The sequence below is a fragment of the Tenrec ecaudatus genome, chromosome 5, assembly GCF_050624435.1.
Source record: "Tenrec ecaudatus isolate mTenEca1 chromosome 5, mTenEca1.hap1, whole genome shotgun sequence".
NCBI classification, from domain to species: Eukaryota; Metazoa; Chordata; class Mammalia; order Afrosoricida; family Tenrecidae; genus Tenrec; species Tenrec ecaudatus.
The window spans coordinates 19,270,221-19,289,687 of NC_134534.1; the positions used below are offsets into that span (position 1 = coordinate 19,270,221).

Genomic DNA, 19,467 nt, shown 5'->3' on the forward strand with positions numbered 1-19,467 from the left:
TGTAATAAGTTCCCCCTACCCCCCACCCCCCACCTCCCTTCTCCCCATCCCTCTACCCCGATGATATATTCCCAAAACTGTTCCTAAGGGTTTATCTGTCCTGAATTCCATGTGTCCAGAGCTCTTATCTGTATCAATGTGTGTACTCCAGTCTAGCCAGATTTATAAGGTAGAACTGGGTCATGATTGGGGGGTGGGGGCAGGGAGGAAGCATCCAGGAACTAAAGGAATGTGTTTCAGTGCTATACTGCACCCTGGTTGAATCGTCCCTTCCTTGTGACCCTTCTGTGGAGGGGATGTCCAATTGTCTACAGATGGGCTTTGGGTCTCCACTTTAACCCCATTTCACATCGATATAATTGTTCTGGATCTTTTGATACCTGATACCATTAGACAGTGATCACAGGCTGCTGTGCTTCCATGTGGGCTTATTTGCTTCCCTGCTGGATGGCTGTTTTTGTTTGTTTTTTAATTCCGGCAGCAAGATCCAGTGAGAATTCTGGAGTTCGACAATCGGAATGCCCTCCATGGCAGTGGTGCTGAGGGCGAACTCTAATGCCACAGGTCCGCTGATGCGCGGCTGAAAGGTCGGCGGTGCGAAGCCAGAGGAAATCGGTGGACAAGAGTCGGAATCCCGATGGGCAGCTCTCCTCTGTCCTACAGGGTCACTAAGAATCGTAATGGAATGGATCACAGTGGGTTTAAACACACAATCTGCAGCTTACATTACGGGTTTAGGGGGCGTACAACGTCTGCTCGCGGAGAAGGGAGAGGCCCCGCCTTCCGGATTCCGGAGCCCGGTCGTTACGGGCACATCCAGTCTCTGAAGTCTTCATGGGCTTTCTCTGGACCTTAATTCTAAGATGCAACGTTTGTCCCCTTGCCTGCATGCTGGGCCCCTTTCACCCACTAAACACTGGTCTCCGCTTTCCCCAAACGCGAACAAACGGATCCTTCCCACAATCCACGTGCAGACGGCAAATCCAACCACAATAGAACCCAGCAGGCCGCCGTAGGCCCCGCCCCGACTACAGACTTCCGGTTCCCGCCCCCTGCGGCGGGCTCGCTTCCGGTGACGTTCAGGTCAGAGGTTGCCGGCGAGTCTCCGGCGGCCGGTAGCTCCGAGCAGTTGCTGTCGGGCGCACGTCCCTGGGATGAGCTCGGCCCGGGCACCCTAGTGGAGCCGAGCGCGGCGGGGCGGGACTGGACGGCGGGCGGCGGCGGCCCCCGAGACCGGAATGCCCGGCCGGCCCCCGGGAAGTCGGGGAGCCAAGCTTCGGGGGCCCGCTTCATGCCGCCCACTGGCTTAGAGCCCGTCAGGATGAACAGGAAGAAAGGGGACAAGGGCTTTGAAAGCCCCAGGCCCTATAAATTATAAGTATTATTACCGCGATTTCATTCCCTTGCCCCGTGGTCCTGGTCCGGGTTTCGGTTTTTCTTGAAATTTGTGATCGCAGGAAACGGACTTGGTGGGACGTTGCCTGGGATGGGAGCTGGTCGGTGGGAGCGGTTCTGAATGACAGCCCCACCTGGCCGGTTTCATGGGCCCTTCCTAAAATACCCCCACTGTTTCCGTCCAAAGGAGGCTCTCTCCCTTCCGCGTGACAGGTTAACACCAAGCGAGCGACCCCCCTTTGTGGGGTTTTAACGGGAAATAAAGTGTGGGTGTCCAGTTCTTTGGGATGAATCCCATATTAATACTGGGTTGGCATTACGCTTTCTCTTAATAATGGAAGTTATTTTTATCTTTTGTTTTCTATTTCTAATGTACAACCCATCAAGTGGTCTGCATCAACAACATAAACTTCCAGAGAAAGTCCGTTGTGGTAAGTATGTGCCCTACAGTTCCAAGCAGTGCCAACTCCACTGTCTAGCGGACTTCCTCGCAGTGATCATGCAGGACGGAGTCGAACTGCGCCTGTGGGTTTTCTGGCCGGTAACCCCAAGGAATAGAAAGCCGCCTCTTTATCCTACAGAGTGGTTGGTGGTTTTAAACTGCTGACCTGACAATCAGCAAGATACACCACCAGAGATCTCAGTCTAGAGCACTTAGAAATGTGGCTCCAGAAAAAGAAGCTTGGTTCCTGTTAATTCCAACTCTTCGCCACCCTGTAGGATGGGGTAGAACTCTTCCTGTGGGTTTACAAGGCTGTAACCAGGAGTAGAAAGCCTCATCTTTCTCTCTCAAGAGCAAATGGTGGGATTGAACTCCTGACATTCTGGTTGGCCGTAGTAGCTTACTACACGCCCAGGACACCGTTCAAGGATAAGGAAGAATTAGAATTCAGGTTGGCCTTTCTGTCAGATCAGCCCTGGTGGCACAATGGTTATAAGTTGGCTGGGATCCACAAAGTCAGCAGTTTGAAATCACCAGCCACTCCTAGAAAGAAAGGGCTTTCTACTCCTACAAAGAGTTTCAGCCTCGGAAATGCGCAGGGGGCACTTCTACCCTCTCCTATTGGGTCTCTGAGGAGGCATTGATGGGATGGCAGTAAGTTTGGTTGTTTGCCTCCCCAGAAGAATGTGCTGCTGTACCCAGATTCTGGAGCATCACCTCCTATGGGCCCCCTTTGTGTCTCAGTGTCCTCATGTTTCAAGTGAGGTTAATAATAGTTCACATGTTCATTTGTTTAATAAGCATTTGGTGATTACAGATGTGGAAGAACAGTAAGTAAACTCGTGGAACTTGTTTTTCCTCTTGGAATGATGGTGTCTGACTCGTGTTACTCTTGTGTGAGCCTATGTGTACTTAGAATGGGCTGTGTAGATAGAAACACCTTTCCTTGGAATCACAGAAGGTTAACTTCAGACCAGTTATAGTGTATAAGAGTAACTATCGTGTATATTTTTCCCATTTGTGTTAGAGGACCAATGGAAGGATCATTTCTAAATAGAGAAAGATACGGTCATGTAGCAAACAGGCAAGAGAGTTGGTAGTTGACAGAGGAGGGTGATAGTTGGGTGGAGAAGTGGCCTCTTTAGTTGGAGCTGATGGGGTCCAGGCTACAGAATCTCTAGGCTTTTGAGCAGTTGAGACGGAAAGTTATCCAAAAGCTTCACGCATGATATGTAAAAGCCTTATGCATCATGGCATAGTGGAGAGAGCATGGACTTTGGGGGTGTGGTTAGATGTGGGTTTGCATCTCATTTCATTCATTCATAAAATATGCTGATCCTGATGGGTGACTTATCTGTAAAAAATGCAAAGTAGTGCACATCTCAGAAGTGTTGGCGATGATTGGTGATAACATGCAAGCATCTAGTGTAATACAGTCCTGCAAGTGTGACAGTGGACGGGTTGTCTTTATTAGTTTCTTCTACTTTTTTCTCTAGGTTCTAATATTCATTGGAATGGCTCCACAGAACTCACAGACAATAGTCATGATTAAAGGGTTCATTAAGGAAGGTGACAGATTCTAATGCAAGTGAGAAATGCTCAGGATACAGTTGTTTATCAGGCACTGTCACAAAGTTCTTGAGGATCTGCTAATAAATGCCCAAAGGGCACACCATTCTGCGTGAGCCTCAACCCACAGGCATTCAGCTCAAGCTGCGTATGGGTCAGCAAACCTAGTTCCCTGCATTAAATGCCCAGCGGCACCCAACTCGGCAAGGTGGCCTCGGGCACAGAAGTCCTCAACTTGACTTGCTCTGTGTGTTGACCAGTCCACCTCTCTGTTCCGTGCCCTGGCTCCTGGTTCTGCTGCTGCTCCTTTGGTGTCACAGCTGTGTTGGAGGTCTAGAAGTTTCACTGCACAGGAATCTCGGGCCCAGGAGTCACATTGCACTCATTCTTGTAATGAGATCTTTCCTGCTTCTCCGAGGCTCGTTTACATGAAGCAGGATGGCATTGCAGGGACTTGTGCTCACAATTACTGACAGGTGAATCCTATCAGTATCTTCTCCCACCTTCTGTACCAGGCTCATGCAGGAAAGGATCATTTAGTGGGAATTAGAGACTGGCTGGAAGAGTCACATTAAATAATGAATTGCTCCTGCAGTAGAAACTGGTAAACATTACCCATCTTAAAAATACAATGACATTGCTACTTTTTTCTCTTCGCAGGGATTTGTGGAACTGACTATTTTCCCCACGGTTGCAAACTTGAATCGCATCAAGTTGAACAGCAAACAGTGCAGAATATACCGAGTCAGGGTCAACGATTTAGAGGCCGCCTTTATTTACAATGACCCAACCTTGGAAGTTTGCCACAATGAATCCAAGCAGTAAGTCATATTACACTAACCACTACGCTTTTCTCTTGGGATTGGATCGATTTTCCTCAACAGGTTTTTCTCAGTTATGATTAAATGATGGATCCCGTTTCTCTCCTCTTTACCTTCTTATTTCTGTTCTTTTGCCACATAGCTCATTGGGTACAAGACTGTTCCTAGCCCTGCCCAGAATGGTAGGTTATTACCTTCTTCTCCCTCAGAGTACAGCTTTGTGGACGTGCTAGCTGGGATCTTTTAGGCATTTTCTTAGCCCTTTCTCTGCTCTTTAAAATGATTACTTCGTGCATTAATAAAATTTTTAAAAATTTGCTTTGTTCGACAATCTTCATAATCTATAGACCAGAGGCTACCGTACTTTAAAGTAGTCCAGAAGCTGAATCTCATCCAGCGGGCCTCACTTTAAATAACCATGACATCAATTGAGGCAACTTCTGAGTTTTATCATGAAATGTGCATGCTTGCGATCAGTTCTGTTTTCACTGCATCCTTGGTTTTCATGTTTCCCTGTGTGTACGTAGGCTGTAAGGAGGTCCTGGTGGCTGGGTAGTGGTTACTCTTCCTTCACTGTTGTCTGCAAAGTTCTAAACCACCAGCTGCTCCACAGGAGAAAGACAGGGCTGTCTACTCCCATAAGCAATTAGTCTAGGAACTCAAGGGGCAGTTCCACCCTGTCCTATAGAGTCACTGTGAGTCGGCATGGACTCAGTGGTACTGAGGTTTTTCTTTGTGGTTTTCAACATAGATTTCATGGTTAGCTTCTTTTTAATGGTCACGTGACTTTCCCTTAGTGTTCTGTAGTTGGCATGACTGTTCTCCATTTGTGTGGTGCTCTTATAGTTTCCACCTTTTGCGGCATAAATTATGTCAAGCAAACCTTCTGATACAGGCAGTATTAGCCCCTCTGCTTTTCGTGCTTTCTCTAGGCAAATAGAATTACTCATGGTTCTTAGGACTCTTAATATATTACTTGATTCTGCCCCACTGAGGCACATACTAATTTAGATGTAATTGTCTACACTTGAGGACACTTAGTGTTACAAAGTTTTGGTAGTGTTGAATTCTGACATTTCTTTGATTATTGATATTTTGAGATAGGATACCAAAACTTCATCTTAAGCTATTTTTAGTCAAGTTAATATATTAACCAGTGCAATACTCTGTTGTGGCGTGTTGTTACGATTGGGTGCTAGTGAACTGATTCTGACTGCAGCGCACTGAATTATTTGATGTGTCTCGTCTAGCTCTAGTCTCTGACTCCCCTACTGATGAGGCTGAGGAAGAGAAGGTGGGCCGACATGGCTAGGATTTAGTTGTGAGCGATTGGTAACGGGTTACCTGTGACATCTGCCATCCTGCTACCATCTGAAAAGCAGAAAGGGGCGGTGGTGGGTTGGAATTGCACCACCAGCAAAAGACAAGCCTTGAGGAGTACAGCATGTACCTCAGAATCCCTGTGCATGGACCCTCTTAGCTCCAGGAGACAGCTTTGACACCAGAGAGGTGTCAGGGAAGCAGCCACAGCAGAACCAGGAGCCCCAGAGGATGAGACCCAACGATGAACTTCCTAGCCCACAGGGCAAGTAAAGCGCAGTGCTTTGGGCTAGGAACCTGGCCTGCGGATGGGAAAAAAATTCCATTATTGTTTCATTCTACTTTGTTTTTATTTTTCATCATGTTATTAGGGGTTCATACGACTCTTTTCATATTCCATGCATGCATCATTTGTGTCCACCACATTTGTACACATGTTGGCATCATCATTTTCAAAACACCTGCTTTCTACTTGAACCCTTGGTATCAGCTCATCTTTTCCCCTCCCTCCCCGCTCCCTCCTTCCCCTGAACCCTTGATAATTTATAAATTATTTTTACTTTGTCATATCTTACACCATCCGTTGTCTCCCTCACCCACTTCTCCGCTGTCTGTCCCCAAGGGAGGAGGTTAAATGTAGACCTTGTCAGCTGTTTCCCACTTCTCCCTCTCCCTTCCCTCCACCCTCCCAATATCGCCACTCTCACCACTGATCCTGAGGGGTTCATCTGTCCTGGATTTCCTGTTTCCAGTTCCTATCTGCCAGTGTACATCCTCTGGTCCAGCCGGATATGTAAGGTAGAATTGGGATTATGATAGTGAAAGGGAGGAAGCATTTAAGAACCAGGGGAAAATTGTGTATTTCATCGTTACTACACTGCACTCTGACTGGCTCGTCACCTCCCCTCAGCCCTTCTGCAAAGGGATGTCCAATTTCCCCCAGATGAGTCCTATGTCCCCACTCTGCACTCCCCGTCATTCACAATGCTATGATTTTTTTTTGTCTTTGATACCTGATCCCTTCGATGCCTTGTCATCTCGCAGGCTGGTGTGCATCTTCCATGTGGCCTTTGTTGTTTCTCAGTTAGATGGCCCCTTGTTTATCTTCCAGCCTAAAGGACCCCAGATTCTGTATATTTTGACAACTGGGCACCATATGCTTTCTTTACCGCATTTGCCTATGCACCGCTTTGTCTTCAGCGTTTGTGTCGGGGTAGGCTTGTGTGCTTCTTCTGTGTGGGCTTTGTTGTTTCTTAGCTAGATGGTTGCCTGATTGTCTTCAAACCTTTAAGACCCCAGATTATATATCATTTGATAGCTGGGCACCATCAACTTTCTTCACAGCTTTTGCTTATGCACCCACAGTGCATCTCAGTGATCTAGTCGGGACAGGCCTGTATGCTTCTTCCATGTGGGTTTTGTTGTCTCTCAGCTAGATGGCTGCTTGTTTATCTTCAGACTTCAGGTGCTATGTCTTTTGGTGGCTGGGCACTATCAGCTTTCTTCACCACGTTTGCTTGTGCCCCCATTGTCTTCAGCGATCATGCCAGGCAGGTGGCCATCTCAGACTGCCGAATTGTTAGAACAAAGTGTTCTTGTGTTGCGGGAGTACTTGTGGATGGCCCCCCCTGTCCATGTGTTTTTTGATGAACTTTTTGGAGCTCACTTGTATATTCCTTTTATGTCCTTGTTTTTAGAACTACCATAAAAATCGTATTGCAAGTTTGGGAGTCCGCTCCACCTCCCAGTGGTGCCCCTTGTTTAACAGAAGGACACGCTGCCCAGTCCTCAACGATGGCGGCGATGCTGTAGCCACTCCTGTGCGTGGGGCAGCCTCTCGCTCACCCATCTTGTTGGGGGTCTTTCTCTTTTTCCTTGACCCTCTACTGCATGCCGAGCATGATGTCATTTCCAGGGGCTGGTCTCCTGAAGGAGCCCTGGTGATACTAATAGGTTACACATTGGACTGCGAGCCACAGAGTCAGTTTGAACCAAGCAGATGCTCCACAAGAGTGAGAGGAGGCTTTATGCGCCTGTAGGCGTGCACAGACTCAGAAGCCACAGGGACAGTTCCATTCTGTCTTACAGCGTCTGCCCTCTATTATTGACTCTATGATAATAAGTTTGGCTTTTAGGTTGGTCTCTTCTGATAAAATGGAAAACAATGAGAAAATCATGAGAGAAATATTCACAGTTCCCAAAGAATTCTCAGTGTTGCTTTTCTCTGGTGGGAAATAAGGCTAAATAATTTTTTTAAACAATTTATTAGGGGCTCATACAACTCTTATCGCAGTCCATACATATACATACATCAATTGTATAAAGCACACCTGTACATTCTTTGCCCTAATCATTTTTTTCTCCTCTTTTATTTTTTTACATTTTATTAGGGACTCATACAACTCTTATCACAATCCATACATATACATACATCAATTGTGTAAAGCACATCCATACATTCCCTGCCCCAATCATTCTCAAGGCATTTGCTCTCCACTTAAGCCCTTTGCATCAGGTCCTCTTTTTTTTTCCCCCTCCCTCCCCAAGGCTAAATAACTATTGAACAAATAGTTATTGAGTGCCTCCTGGCTTATCAGGGTATAGCAATTACCTGACTAAGAGTCCCCTCCCCTTACATTGTCATGTCCTGGGAAGTGGAGTCACAGTATTTCATTTTGAGCAATACCTTCCCAACCAAATGTATTGTTCTTTTCCTTATTTTAAAAGATTTAATTATGTTTTCTGTATAGGTTGATGGAGCAGATCAGCAGGTTTACAGTCAGCAAGTTACATATCCTTTGCATCCACTCACCCATTGCAATCCCTTCAATGTGCCACTCTCTCGTCTGCTTTCTCCTGCGCTTCCTAGGTCCATCCCTCCTTTTCCCCCTGACCCTCTGGACTTTATCCTCCGGCCCTTTATTCAGTTCCTGACTGAGGCCGTAGTCCTGGGCCTCCCTTGTGTTGTGGTTGTTAGCCTCCACTGAGTTGGTTCTTACCCGCAGCGACCTGACGCACAACAGAATGAAGCACTGCCGGGTCCTGTGCCAGCCTCACAGTGATTCCTGTGCCTGAGCCCATTGTGGCAGGCGCTCTGTAAGGCCTTCCTGCCATGATGTCCTTCTCCAGACGCGTCTCTAGCTTGTTTTAGACATCTCAATTTCTATCAGATTGCAGTTTGTTGAGGCTCTTTAAATTTTGCCTGACTGATAAGAAATCATTATTTTTCTCAATTCAACATATTCTGCTCATTTGTATTAGAAGAGTGTAGTGAATTTGGCTACTCTGAGTTAGGGAAGGGTGTAATACAAGAAGGCTTCCAAAAGTTCATTGAGAGTGGAATTAAGGGAGGGGGAGCGGGGAGGGAGGGGGAAGGAAGAAAGGAAAATGAGCTGACTCCACGAACCCAAGCGGAAGGCGAATTTTGAGAATGATGAGGGCAACAAATGTATAAGTGTGCTTTACACAATTGCTGTATGTATGGATTGTGGTAAGAGTTGTATGAGCCCCAATAAAATGATTTAAATTATATAAATATATTAAAGAAAGTGGAATTAAAAGTTAGTGAAAATTTCCCTTGGACTTTTTCGGACGCATCCTCGTACCCATCGTCCAGTCACACAGCACTGAGCGCCGGGCTGCATGTACTATCATACTCACAGTGTGCTGAGTGGCAGGCTCTTGGCTAAAACGCGTTCTCTGAGTTGTGCGAGAGTTACCCTGACTGCTGCTGGGTTAGCTGCAAGATCGGTAGGTTAAGTTGAGCAGGCGCATGCTGTTCTTACTTTGATGCGAAGGACCTGAAGGCCTCTCAGTGATTCGAAGCTGCGCCGGCTGCGTGCAACGGCGAGTGTGACGGTAGGTTTGTTGCAGTAGGGGTTCCCGCCGTTCTTTCAAAGTGAGGGCAAGTTTGCATTTCATTAAAGTGCATGTGCAACTTGTCCTGTGTCGGAGACATGTGAAACTTGCACAGTGAATAAGAAATAGCAAAGAAGAGCCAATAGGTTTGAATGATGGTGTTGGTGAGAACAGTGCAAGTACCACGGACTGCCAGAAGAACAAAGAAATCTGTGTCGGAAGAAATACAGCCAAATGCTCCTTAGGCAAGGATGGTGAGACGTGTTGTCAGGAGAGCGCAGTCCCTGGAGAAGGACATCCTGCTCGGTCAGGTGGGGGCATCAGAAAGAGGAGGCTCTTGGCAGGCTGGATCGGCACAGTGGCGGCAACAGTGAGCTCAAACAGTGATGCACCTGGGGCAGGACCAGGTGGTATTTTGTTCTGTTGTACACAGGGTCGCTGTGAGTTGGAATTGACTTGATAGCACCTAGCAACACATTGGCAAGTTGTCTGGACATCAGCTGTTCGCACCTGGGGACTGCATTCCGTGCTTATACATAAGTGATGACAAGTAATATTTAAGAAAGTCTTTGGTGAAATGCATGTGTTATTAAAACTTGGCTTTTTTTCCTCTTCAGGAGAAATCTCAATTATTTTTCTAATGCTTATGCAGCGGCAGTTACTGCTGTGGATCCTGATGCAGGAAATGGAGAACTTTGCATTAAGGTTCCCTCCGAACTGTGGAAGCACGTTGATGGTAAAGTGACGAGACTGTATTTGCGAGATAGTAAATTCATGTTAGACCTGTGATTGGAAATTTTCACATGAAAATGAGAGGATGTCAGAATTATAAACTAATCTTGAAATGTACAGCATTAAAATGTTGCAAGCTCTGTTATTTACATGTATATTTACATCGCTGGGGGGCTGTGTGTCGCTGCAGAGTTAAAGGTCCTGAAGATACACATCAATTTCTCCTTGGATCAGCCTAAAGGAGGCCTGCATTTTGTGGTGCCCAGTGTAGAGGGAAGCATGGCTGAGAGAGGCGCCCATGTGTTCTCTTGTGGCTATCAGAATTCCACAAGGTAGGGTATGGATTCTTATATATTTGAAGTGGCCATTGCATTTTTTTCTAGGTATATTCACATACGAGGGGACTTTACAAAGTTTGTGGGAAAATGGAATTAAGAGATGATGGAATTTTCCCACTGATTTTGTATGTTTAGTGTAAAAGGAGAATGGCAAGCTTCATCACGCCAGCCTCTCCCACTTCTCCTGGACCCTGTCCCACTTGTCATCCCCACCCTGTCTGTGATAGAGGAGCTCTGCTGCAGTAGGGCTATGCATTGCACTGCCGCCCTCGAGGAAGGCAGCCGCTGAACCACCGGCAGCTCTGCAGGGAAAGACGGACTTTCTACTCCTGTAAGCATTACCGTCTCTTAGCGGACCTGTCCTGGAGGGTCGCTGTCAGGCGGCATGGGCTTGATGGCAGTGGGCTTGAGGGACTCCTGTGATAATCGTTTCTCATGAATCTCTCTTTGAAACTTCTATTGAAGAAAAACATACAGAAAATTGTAATTAGCTCTGTTTGCTCATTTTTTTCCTGTCCATTTTGTTAATTCTGTTTTTGAGCGTATCGGCAGTGAGAAACAGGCCATATCAGCAGTTTCCACACGCCCAGTCTGATGGCTATGATTACGCTTCGCAAGTTGTGCGGCTCTTCTTGCCCCACTTCGCTCATTAACATAAACTCACCACCTCTTGGGTTCCTGTTTAATTTTTTGAGTTGCTCCTGTCAATTTGATTCCATATAGATAATTCTTAGAAAGCATCATGCTTAAGCCAGAGCTTTTTCACTATTTCACGTAAACTATGAAGCTCATTACCATCAAGTGGATTCTGGATCCACAGTGACCCTCGAGGACAGGGTGGGCCTGCCCCAGTGGCTCTCCTGAGACTAGCCCTGGACAGGCGCGGTGAGCTTGGTCTCTGTCCCAGAGAGCGGCTGGTGGCTGGAAATGCGGCCTTGCCTTTAGCAGCCCGACACGGGGCCCCGGTGCCACCAGCACTCCTCTTTAAGGGTTTGAAAAGCAGCAGGCTCCTTTGAGGACTCTGGGGTGCCCGACCCAGCCATGGTCTCTTCCGTCACCTCATAGGCATGTAAAAGTTGGATATTGAATAAGGAAGACCAAAGAAAAATCGCTGCGTTTTCATTGTGGCGGTGAAGAATATTGAAAGTCTCAGGGACTGCCAAAAGGACAAGCACATCTGTTGTGGAAGAAATACTGCCAGAATGCGCCTGGGGGAAGGGCGGCAATATTCTGTCTCCTGTACTTGGAGCATGTTGTCAGAAGAGCCCAGTCTCTGGGAAAGGACATCATGCTTGATAAAGTGGGGGGGCAGTGAAAAAGAGACCCTGGACCAAATGAATTGACACGGTGGTTGCAGCAATGGGCTCACACATGAGAAAGCGTGCAGGACCAGGCAGTGTGTCTTTCTGTTGTACATAGGGCTGACATGTGCAGGAACTTCTGTCACTTAACAACAAGCTAAACTATTGTTTGCTTTTAAGTAGAGTTTGGATGATATTTTTGGTTTAAGGCTTAAAAGATTCTATCAGGGCGATAGTTTCAGTGGTATATTCACCCACCATGGTTCTAAAAAGTATAGATTTCATGAGAACTAGAAGTTCCGTTATTTCCCCCGTTTTGATAAGAATTCTTCTATGGAATTTTTTTTAAACAATTTATTAGGGGCTCATACAACTCTTATCACAGTCCATACATATACATACATCAATTGTATAAAGCACATCCGTACATTCCCTGGCCCAATCATTCTCAAAGCATTTGCTCTCCACTCTATGGAATTTTTAAACAAAAAAATCAGTAGTGATACTTGGGCCCATCCAGTTCTTCTGGTCTCATGGCACAGGAGGAGGTTAACCACGTTTCATATTCTCTGTGTGAATCTGGGCTCATCTTTCCTCCTTCCTCTACTCTTACTAAAGAGGAATTTCATACTTTTTCCCCCTGCTCGCACCTCGTATTCTTCAACGCGTGTATCATGGGTTATTGAGGTCTTATAATGTGTGCTTGTCCCAGACGGTTCGCTTCCGTAAGGCGGGATCACGTCTGTGCTTCTGAGTACAGACCCTGGCACATAAGAGCTGACCTGAATGGAGAGAAATAGAAATTTCATACTAACTGTCTCAGCACTCAGTTTGAGGTTATATAAATGTATTAAATAGTTCTGAAAAGCAGTCTCCTAACTTTTAGAGAAGATTCTGAATATTAGTTGCGTTTCATAAAGCTTTATTACAAAGTTTTTAGTTTCTAGAAGTGAATGCTACATATAAATGTGAAGCTACTTGTACAAACTGAAATTATTTTTATATTAAACTGTGGGACAGTTTTTCTAGAAAGTAAACTGGAAGCAACACATGGTATATATTTTTAATATTCAGAGATAACATTGGAAGCTGACTTAAAATTACTGTATATTCTAGAGTATAAGCCAACCTGAATGTCAGCCAAGGCATATAATTTTACCACAAAAACTGCATTAAAAATGTGCTGAAAAGGCTTTATACACGAGTTATATGTTAGATTCTATCAAGTCGCACAGTGAAAATGCTCTTGGTATCAAGTAGTGAGAGGTTCTTTTTGTGAATTTTATGGAAATGTTAAACGCAGTTGTAGATGGAGATATATTTTAAATGTATTTCCCGTGCTATCCCTGTTTTCCTAGATTTTGGTTCCCATGTGTTGATTCCTACTCTGAGCTGTGTACGTGGAAGTTAGAGTTCACGGTGGACGCTGCCATGGTGGCTGTCTCCAATGGGGACTTGGTGGAGACCGTGTATACCCACGATATGAGGAAGAAGACCTTCCATTACATGCTGACCATCCCAACCGCGGCGTCAAATATCTCCTTGGCCATTGGACCTTTCGAAATACTTGTAGACCCGTACATGCATGAGGTAAGTCACCTCTTATCTGCCGTTCCCCTCCGCCATCTTTTCACTCCCAATAAAATGACGGTGTTAGTGAGATTCTTGTCTTTTCTTCATTGTTCATTTAACTCAGCAAGAACATCACTTGAAAGCAGTATTTCTGTAGCTAACATATTTAATGATGTGAATTATTGAATTTCCTTCAAAATGTTGTCATATTACAACTTCACTTCGACTCTCAATAATTTACATGTATCTTTCTGATCTTACTTTCCCCCGTCCTGACTTTGATTCTGCGTGAATGTCCTCTTTCCCCTCTTGGCTCATTGGCAGTTTCCTGAATGAGACCTTACTCTGGGCCACTTGTGTCAGGGCCAAGGCCATTCATTTCATGGAGACCCACACCATTGGGTGGTTGTGATTCACAGCCACCCTGTGGGGCAGAAAGAGCTGTTTCACAGAAGTAGATTGCTGTCCCTTTCTCCCGTGTGGGGTGGCTGGTGAGTTCAAACCACTGCCCTTGTTGTTCGTAGCCGAATGCTTATGCCACTGCGTCACTAGGGCTCCTTTAAGATGAGGCAGTATGTGACGTTTGGGTGACTGTCCAAGATGAGATGTCGCCTGGTAAAGGACCAGAAGTACGATTTCTGTTGCCAACATTTCTTACTGATAAGCTTCCGGTCTGAGGTTATTCTAGGAGAACTTTAGCTATGGTTCTTGTTCAGTGGAGTGATCTGATTACCTTTCACTGAATTATTAAGATAGTGTATTGATGCTATCACACCTGCACTATTCATGAGGTTAATATTTATAACGAAAAGCTCTCCTATTTCTGATGTGTACGTTTGCAGTGGACAACATTTTTATTTCAAGCCATAATTATTTTCAGTGGACCTAGGCATTTTATAGTCAGACAAGCCATAGTGCATTTTTACGTATATAAACACTTTGTTAACATGGTCAGTAAAAGTAATCACAGATTTTTTGTTTTTTAAAGCAAAGGGGAAGAAATTTATTGGAGCCCATACGGGAAACCCTAGAGGTGCCCAGCATACCCTACTGTGCAGGCATGCCCAGCAAAGGGTCACACCTTCACTGGACCCTCATGTCCCAGAGGGACTCCCCTTGAGCCGAGCCCTAAGGCCCCAGGACTGGCTGGGGATAGATCACAGCTTTTATAACAGCTTTTTCCCCCGAGCCTTATGAAAATTGTGTAAATGTATATTGATTTACAATGGAGATAGTTAAGACTTTCACAGTAGTAAAGGAAGCTCTTCCCTTCAGGTGATTTTTTTCCCTCCTGCTTTTCATTTTCAGGTGACTCATTTCTGTTTACCCCAACTTCTCCCTTTACTTAAACACACGACGTCATACCTTCATGAAGTCTTCGAGTTTTATGAGGAAATCCTGACGTGTCGATACCCGTACTCCTGTTTTAAAAGTGTGTTCATTGATGAGGCTTACGTTGAAGTGGCTGCCTATGCATCTGTGAGCATTTTTAGGTTGGTTTGGCTTTAAATTCTAAATCCCTGCATTAGAATGATGATGTATAGAAAAGTTATTTTCTAATAAAAATTTTAAGACTAGTTGTGAACTTTTAATTTAGAAGAATGTGTAGAAACTTTGTAGAAGAACTTTAATAGTTGTTTTATTTTAAATGAAAAGAAATATATAAAAGTCTAAAGAGATCATCAGAAATTTGGAAGAGGAGGAAAGAAAATTCTTGTTCTTCTTTTTTGCTTCTTTCCTTCTATCTTCTCACCTCTTCATCCTCCTCTCGACAATTCCAAACTTAGATACTTTGTGTCTCAGGTTCAGCCATTTTACCTGGGCTGGACCTCCATGTTCTCATCTCTGTGTTGGGATCATAATGTCCTGGCATTTTCTAGCATGCTCTTATACAGATCTGATGGGAGAATGCATTTTAAGTCAGTGAGAGCGAACAGGCAAGAGTCAGGGTCATAAAAAGTTCTTTTTAAGTTAGCTGAGCCTTTGTATGAGGACTTTATGCAAGCAGAAGTTATAATAGTAACAAATTTCAGCTAAAATAGGAAGTTCTTAGAATATTCTGATTTTTCTATGTAACTCAAATTCCATTATTAAAAAATTAATTATGTTAATTAACTGAATACTTGTTACTTGTTAGTTATGTTTCTCTTCTTTTAAATTCCAGCACAAATCTTTTACACAGTGCCATGATTATAGATGAGACTCCTTTGACTAGAAGGTGTCTGGCCCAGTCACTGGCCCAGCAATTCTTTGGGTGTTTCATCTCCAGAATGTCATGGTGAGTAATTTCAGAGCTTACAGCAACAAAGGGGGGAAATCTGACAAGTTTCTTTGATTGTCTTTTACTATAGTGCAAGTTGATCTTTGCCTTCATAGCAAATTCTTGACTGCACAGTTCCATATTAACTTACAGAGAAATGATATAAAGTTCACTCTACCTTTTGACCGTGAAACCAATGTGATAATTTTACCGTTTACAGGAACACAGAGGTTCCAGAGGTGTTTTTTGTTTTGTTTCTTTTCCTGGCCTAACGGCCTTCAGAGGTGGGAGTTCGGGCAGCAGTAACTTCCTGACGAAGTCGATGAGTGTTGTAGATAGAAGGACTGGGAGTAGAGAACTGCCGGGGGAAGGCTGACACGGTAATGTTCAAGGCAGAGCACGGCTTTTAATGATGTCGTGGTTTATCTGTCAGCGCTGACTTTTTATCAGTGTACTTGAATTAGAGGGAAAACCATTTAAATGTTTTCTTTTTGGTTAAACTTTAAGGTGAATGGGAGAAAAGCATGAAACTCCCTTAAGATGATAAAGTGTAATTGCGAAGACTCTGTACTATTAAGAAAAAGCAAAACGAAGTCATAGTTGTTTTGTTTTGTTTTTTTCCTAGAGGAGAGAAAGGAGAGAGTAAACTCTATAATTTGTAATTTTTCTAAAATTAGGCTTAGTTTTATTTAAGGATAGTGCCTAGAACATAACTGGCAAATTGAATGAATGAATGGATGCTTGAATGGTGTTAATGGCCTTTCTTCTTGCAAAAACAAAAAATGAGTACATAGCTTTTTAGTTTTTCAGTGCAGTGGATTGCCAGTAGTGGAGTGGAGGGGCTCCGTGGGATCGCCTGTTGCTTTTGGGGCAGACAGTGTAAACAGCGCTGCAAGAGGGATGCAGCGCTGCCGAAACAGCGCGCATGTGTAGGCAAGTCCACTGGCTATGGAACTTGGAGACAGTCTGTAATTAAAGGTAAAGCCAGATAGGAAGAAGAACTCGTCAACTGGCCAGAAGTAGTAGGGAATGCAAATGATTTCATTATCCTATAGGGAAAACAGGGAGCAAACCCTGTGTTCCATTATCCTCTGAGGCTTCAGTTGAAGATTTTTTTCCTAAAAGAAGTGCGTATCTTACCTGCCCCCTAGGTCTGATGAGTGGGTGCTGAAGGGAATCTCAGGCTATATTTATGGACTTTGGATGAAAAAGACGTTTGGTGTGAATGAGTACCGCCACTGGATTAAAGAGGTAACAGCTGCAACCTCTCTCCCCACATCTACATAGTAAGACATTCTTGTGTTCTACTGGTCTCCGAGTTGTGTGCACTTTGTTCTTAATAACTGTATAAGCAGGACTTATAAAATGTAAAAATGTCAATCCAGTTGTCCACTATGTAAGTTTTCACAGCAAAGGGGAATCACTGTACTAAGAAAGACTAATGGCCTGTTTCACCTGCTTAGAATGGTCAGTGCTACTTAACTTCAAGTTGGTCATTAGATCTTCCATCCCCATCTAGTTCTGTTGTTCATTCCCATCAAGTAGTGTGTATTCTATCCTCATAGCGATTTTTTACTCTGTTTCTGAAATTTTTGTAGATGAAGAGACAGATTATGGAGTCAGAGTGCTTGCTTTTGAATCTTCCTCATACATTGTGACTTTGATTCATCTTTCCAAGTCTAATCTGGGCAAGGGGTAGTGGTAGTTAGCCCAGGGGCAGTGAACCTCATTCATGTAATGTGCACTTCATGAAGCCTTGTCCATCTCACTGGCAGCAAGTCAGTTCTGACTCTCATTGTAACTGTGTGGGATAGGGCATACACTGCCCCGTGGCTGTTCCAGAGCTTTCACAGAAAGCTTCCTCATCTTTCGTGCACGAAGTAGATGGTGGATTCAAACTGCTGACCTTTGGGTTAGCAGCCCAACACGTGATCCACTTTGCCACCAGACCTCCTTACCTTGAACATACTAAATGCTTGTTATAGGCTGCCTAGGCCTTGAGTCCACTTAATGGTCACTTTCATAGCACATTTCTTTTCTGTTATGTAAGGATTTGATCTTTTAAAAAATTAAAAGTATGTTTTGCTTAGCCCATCTGTTTTTATTCTTTTAAAAATATTTATTTTTAAAATAATTTTCTTGGCTCTTTTACCTCTTATCACAATCCATCCATCCACCCCATATATTGGGTCAAGCACATTTGTACATGTGCTATCATCATTTTTTTAAAAACCATTTTCTTGGGGCTTGTATAACTCTTATCATAAGCCATCCATCCATCCATTGTGTCAAGCACATTTGTACATTTGTTGCCATCATCATTTTAAAAACATTTTCTTTTTACTTGAGCCCTTGAAATCAGCTCCTCATTCCCCCTCCCCCCTCCCTCATAAACCCTTGATAATTTATAATAATAATTTTTTTCTCCTATGTCTTACACTGACCACTAACTCTATTCACCCATTTTTCTGTTGTCCATCCCCCTAGGAAGGAATTATATGTAGATCATTGTGATCGGCTGCCTCCAGCTTCTCCTTACCCTCCGCATATCTCTATTCTCTTCATTTGTCCTGCAGGGTTACCTGTCCTGGACTCTCTGTGTTGGGAGCTCTTGTCTGCACCAGTGTACGTGCGCTGGTCCAGCCAGATTTGTAAGGTAGAATTGAGGTCATGATAGTCGGAAGGGAGGAAGCAGTAAAGAACATTCTGTTTTTAAACATTGTAAACTTATTAAGCTTCATCTTGCCCAGCTAGAAAAATTCTCAGTGTTTAATTTCCTCATTAAGCAAAAGCTTCCATATTCCCACTTCTATTCATTTTCCTCATCTAAACCTAAGTACAAGTTGAAGTTCATTGTAAAAGACTTCCAACATCTGGAACGATAAAAGGATTCATACACCTAGAACATCTTGTAAACTATGATAGGAAAAGGGAAAAATCACACCTACTGCTTAACAATGCATGTGACACTGTTAGAAAGATTTTTGAAATATTAGCTCGTTCACTCCTCATAGCCATCTTGTTACGTACATTTTATAGGTGAGAACACTGAGGCACAGACAGGTCAAGTTATTTGCCCAGAGGTACAAAGCTAATAAATAGCTTTTAGTCAAGATTTGAACTCAGCTTTTAGCCTCTTTAAGAGCCTCTCTAACTCTCTGTGCTGCATCTGCCCACTGCCTGTCATTTTGTCCTACTGTGGTGGCTTGTTTGTTGCTACGGTGCTTGAAGCGATGTCACTGGCATTTCAGGTACTAGCAGGCTCTCCTCTAGAGCGTAGGTTCCAGCGACGTTTCCAGATGAAGCTAGGAGGAAGACCTGGCCATCGACTTGTGAAGATCAGCCAGTAGGCATGGTGGGGGTTGGGACAGAATCCTGTCTCAGCGGATTCAGACGTGCCGTTGGTCATGGTGATGGCACAAGACCAGGCATGGTTTCAGGCATTCCCTCACAAGACAGTCAAGAAAGATCGCTGGTAGGGTTCCTCTTTCTACTGTACGTGGGTTTATTCCCCAAACCCGTGTTTGTTGAAACCGCTCTCTGCCACCCGGGCAGGGCTGCTGGCCTGTTTTCTCAGTTACACTTGTCTTAGTCTCCCAAGGCGCCTTCACAACAGTGCAGTCAAAAACAGTGGCTCCTGAGGGCATCTGCTGGGCTGGTTAAATTCAAGGCAGGAGATCTCAGCTCTGATGGTGACTTTTGGGACTCCAAAGCTGTCATGTGGATAGATTTCCTTGAAGGACCGAGTCTTGGGGACTTGTTAGAGAAAGTTTGTAAGAAAACGGAAAGCGATCTAGGAAAGCCGTGCTGAGGAGAGTCTCCCATCACGACCGCGCACCCTCTCACCACTGCCAGGTAG

The 19,467-nt window shown here is 44.5% G+C and overlaps 1 protein-coding gene across 4 annotated transcripts in view; it reads left to right on the plus strand.

Annotated features, from left to right (window-relative positions):
- Window positions 1–1,080: 1,080 nt before the first annotated feature.
- Window positions 1,081–19,467, plus strand: part of TAF2 (TATA-box binding protein associated factor 2) — a 76,151-nt gene continuing 57,764 nt past the window's right edge. For all 4 annotated transcript variants that reach the window (XM_075549327.1, XM_075549329.1, XM_075549330.1 and 1 more), the window contains exons 1-9: window positions 1,081–1,374; window positions 1,772–1,826; window positions 4,067–4,227; window positions 10,023–10,141; window positions 10,328–10,469; window positions 13,135–13,366; window positions 14,657–14,841; window positions 15,513–15,626; window positions 16,760–16,859. In XM_075549327.1, coding sequence (XP_075405442.1) covers window positions 1,292–1,374; window positions 1,772–1,826; window positions 4,067–4,227; window positions 10,023–10,141; window positions 10,328–10,469; window positions 13,135–13,366; window positions 14,657–14,841; window positions 15,513–15,626; window positions 16,760–16,859 — 1,191 coding nt within the window. In that variant the 5' untranslated portion in view covers window positions 1,081–1,291. The remainder of the gene's footprint in view (window positions 1,375–1,771; window positions 1,827–4,066; window positions 4,228–10,022; window positions 10,142–10,327; window positions 10,470–13,134; window positions 13,367–14,656; window positions 14,842–15,512; window positions 15,627–16,759; window positions 16,860–19,467) is intronic.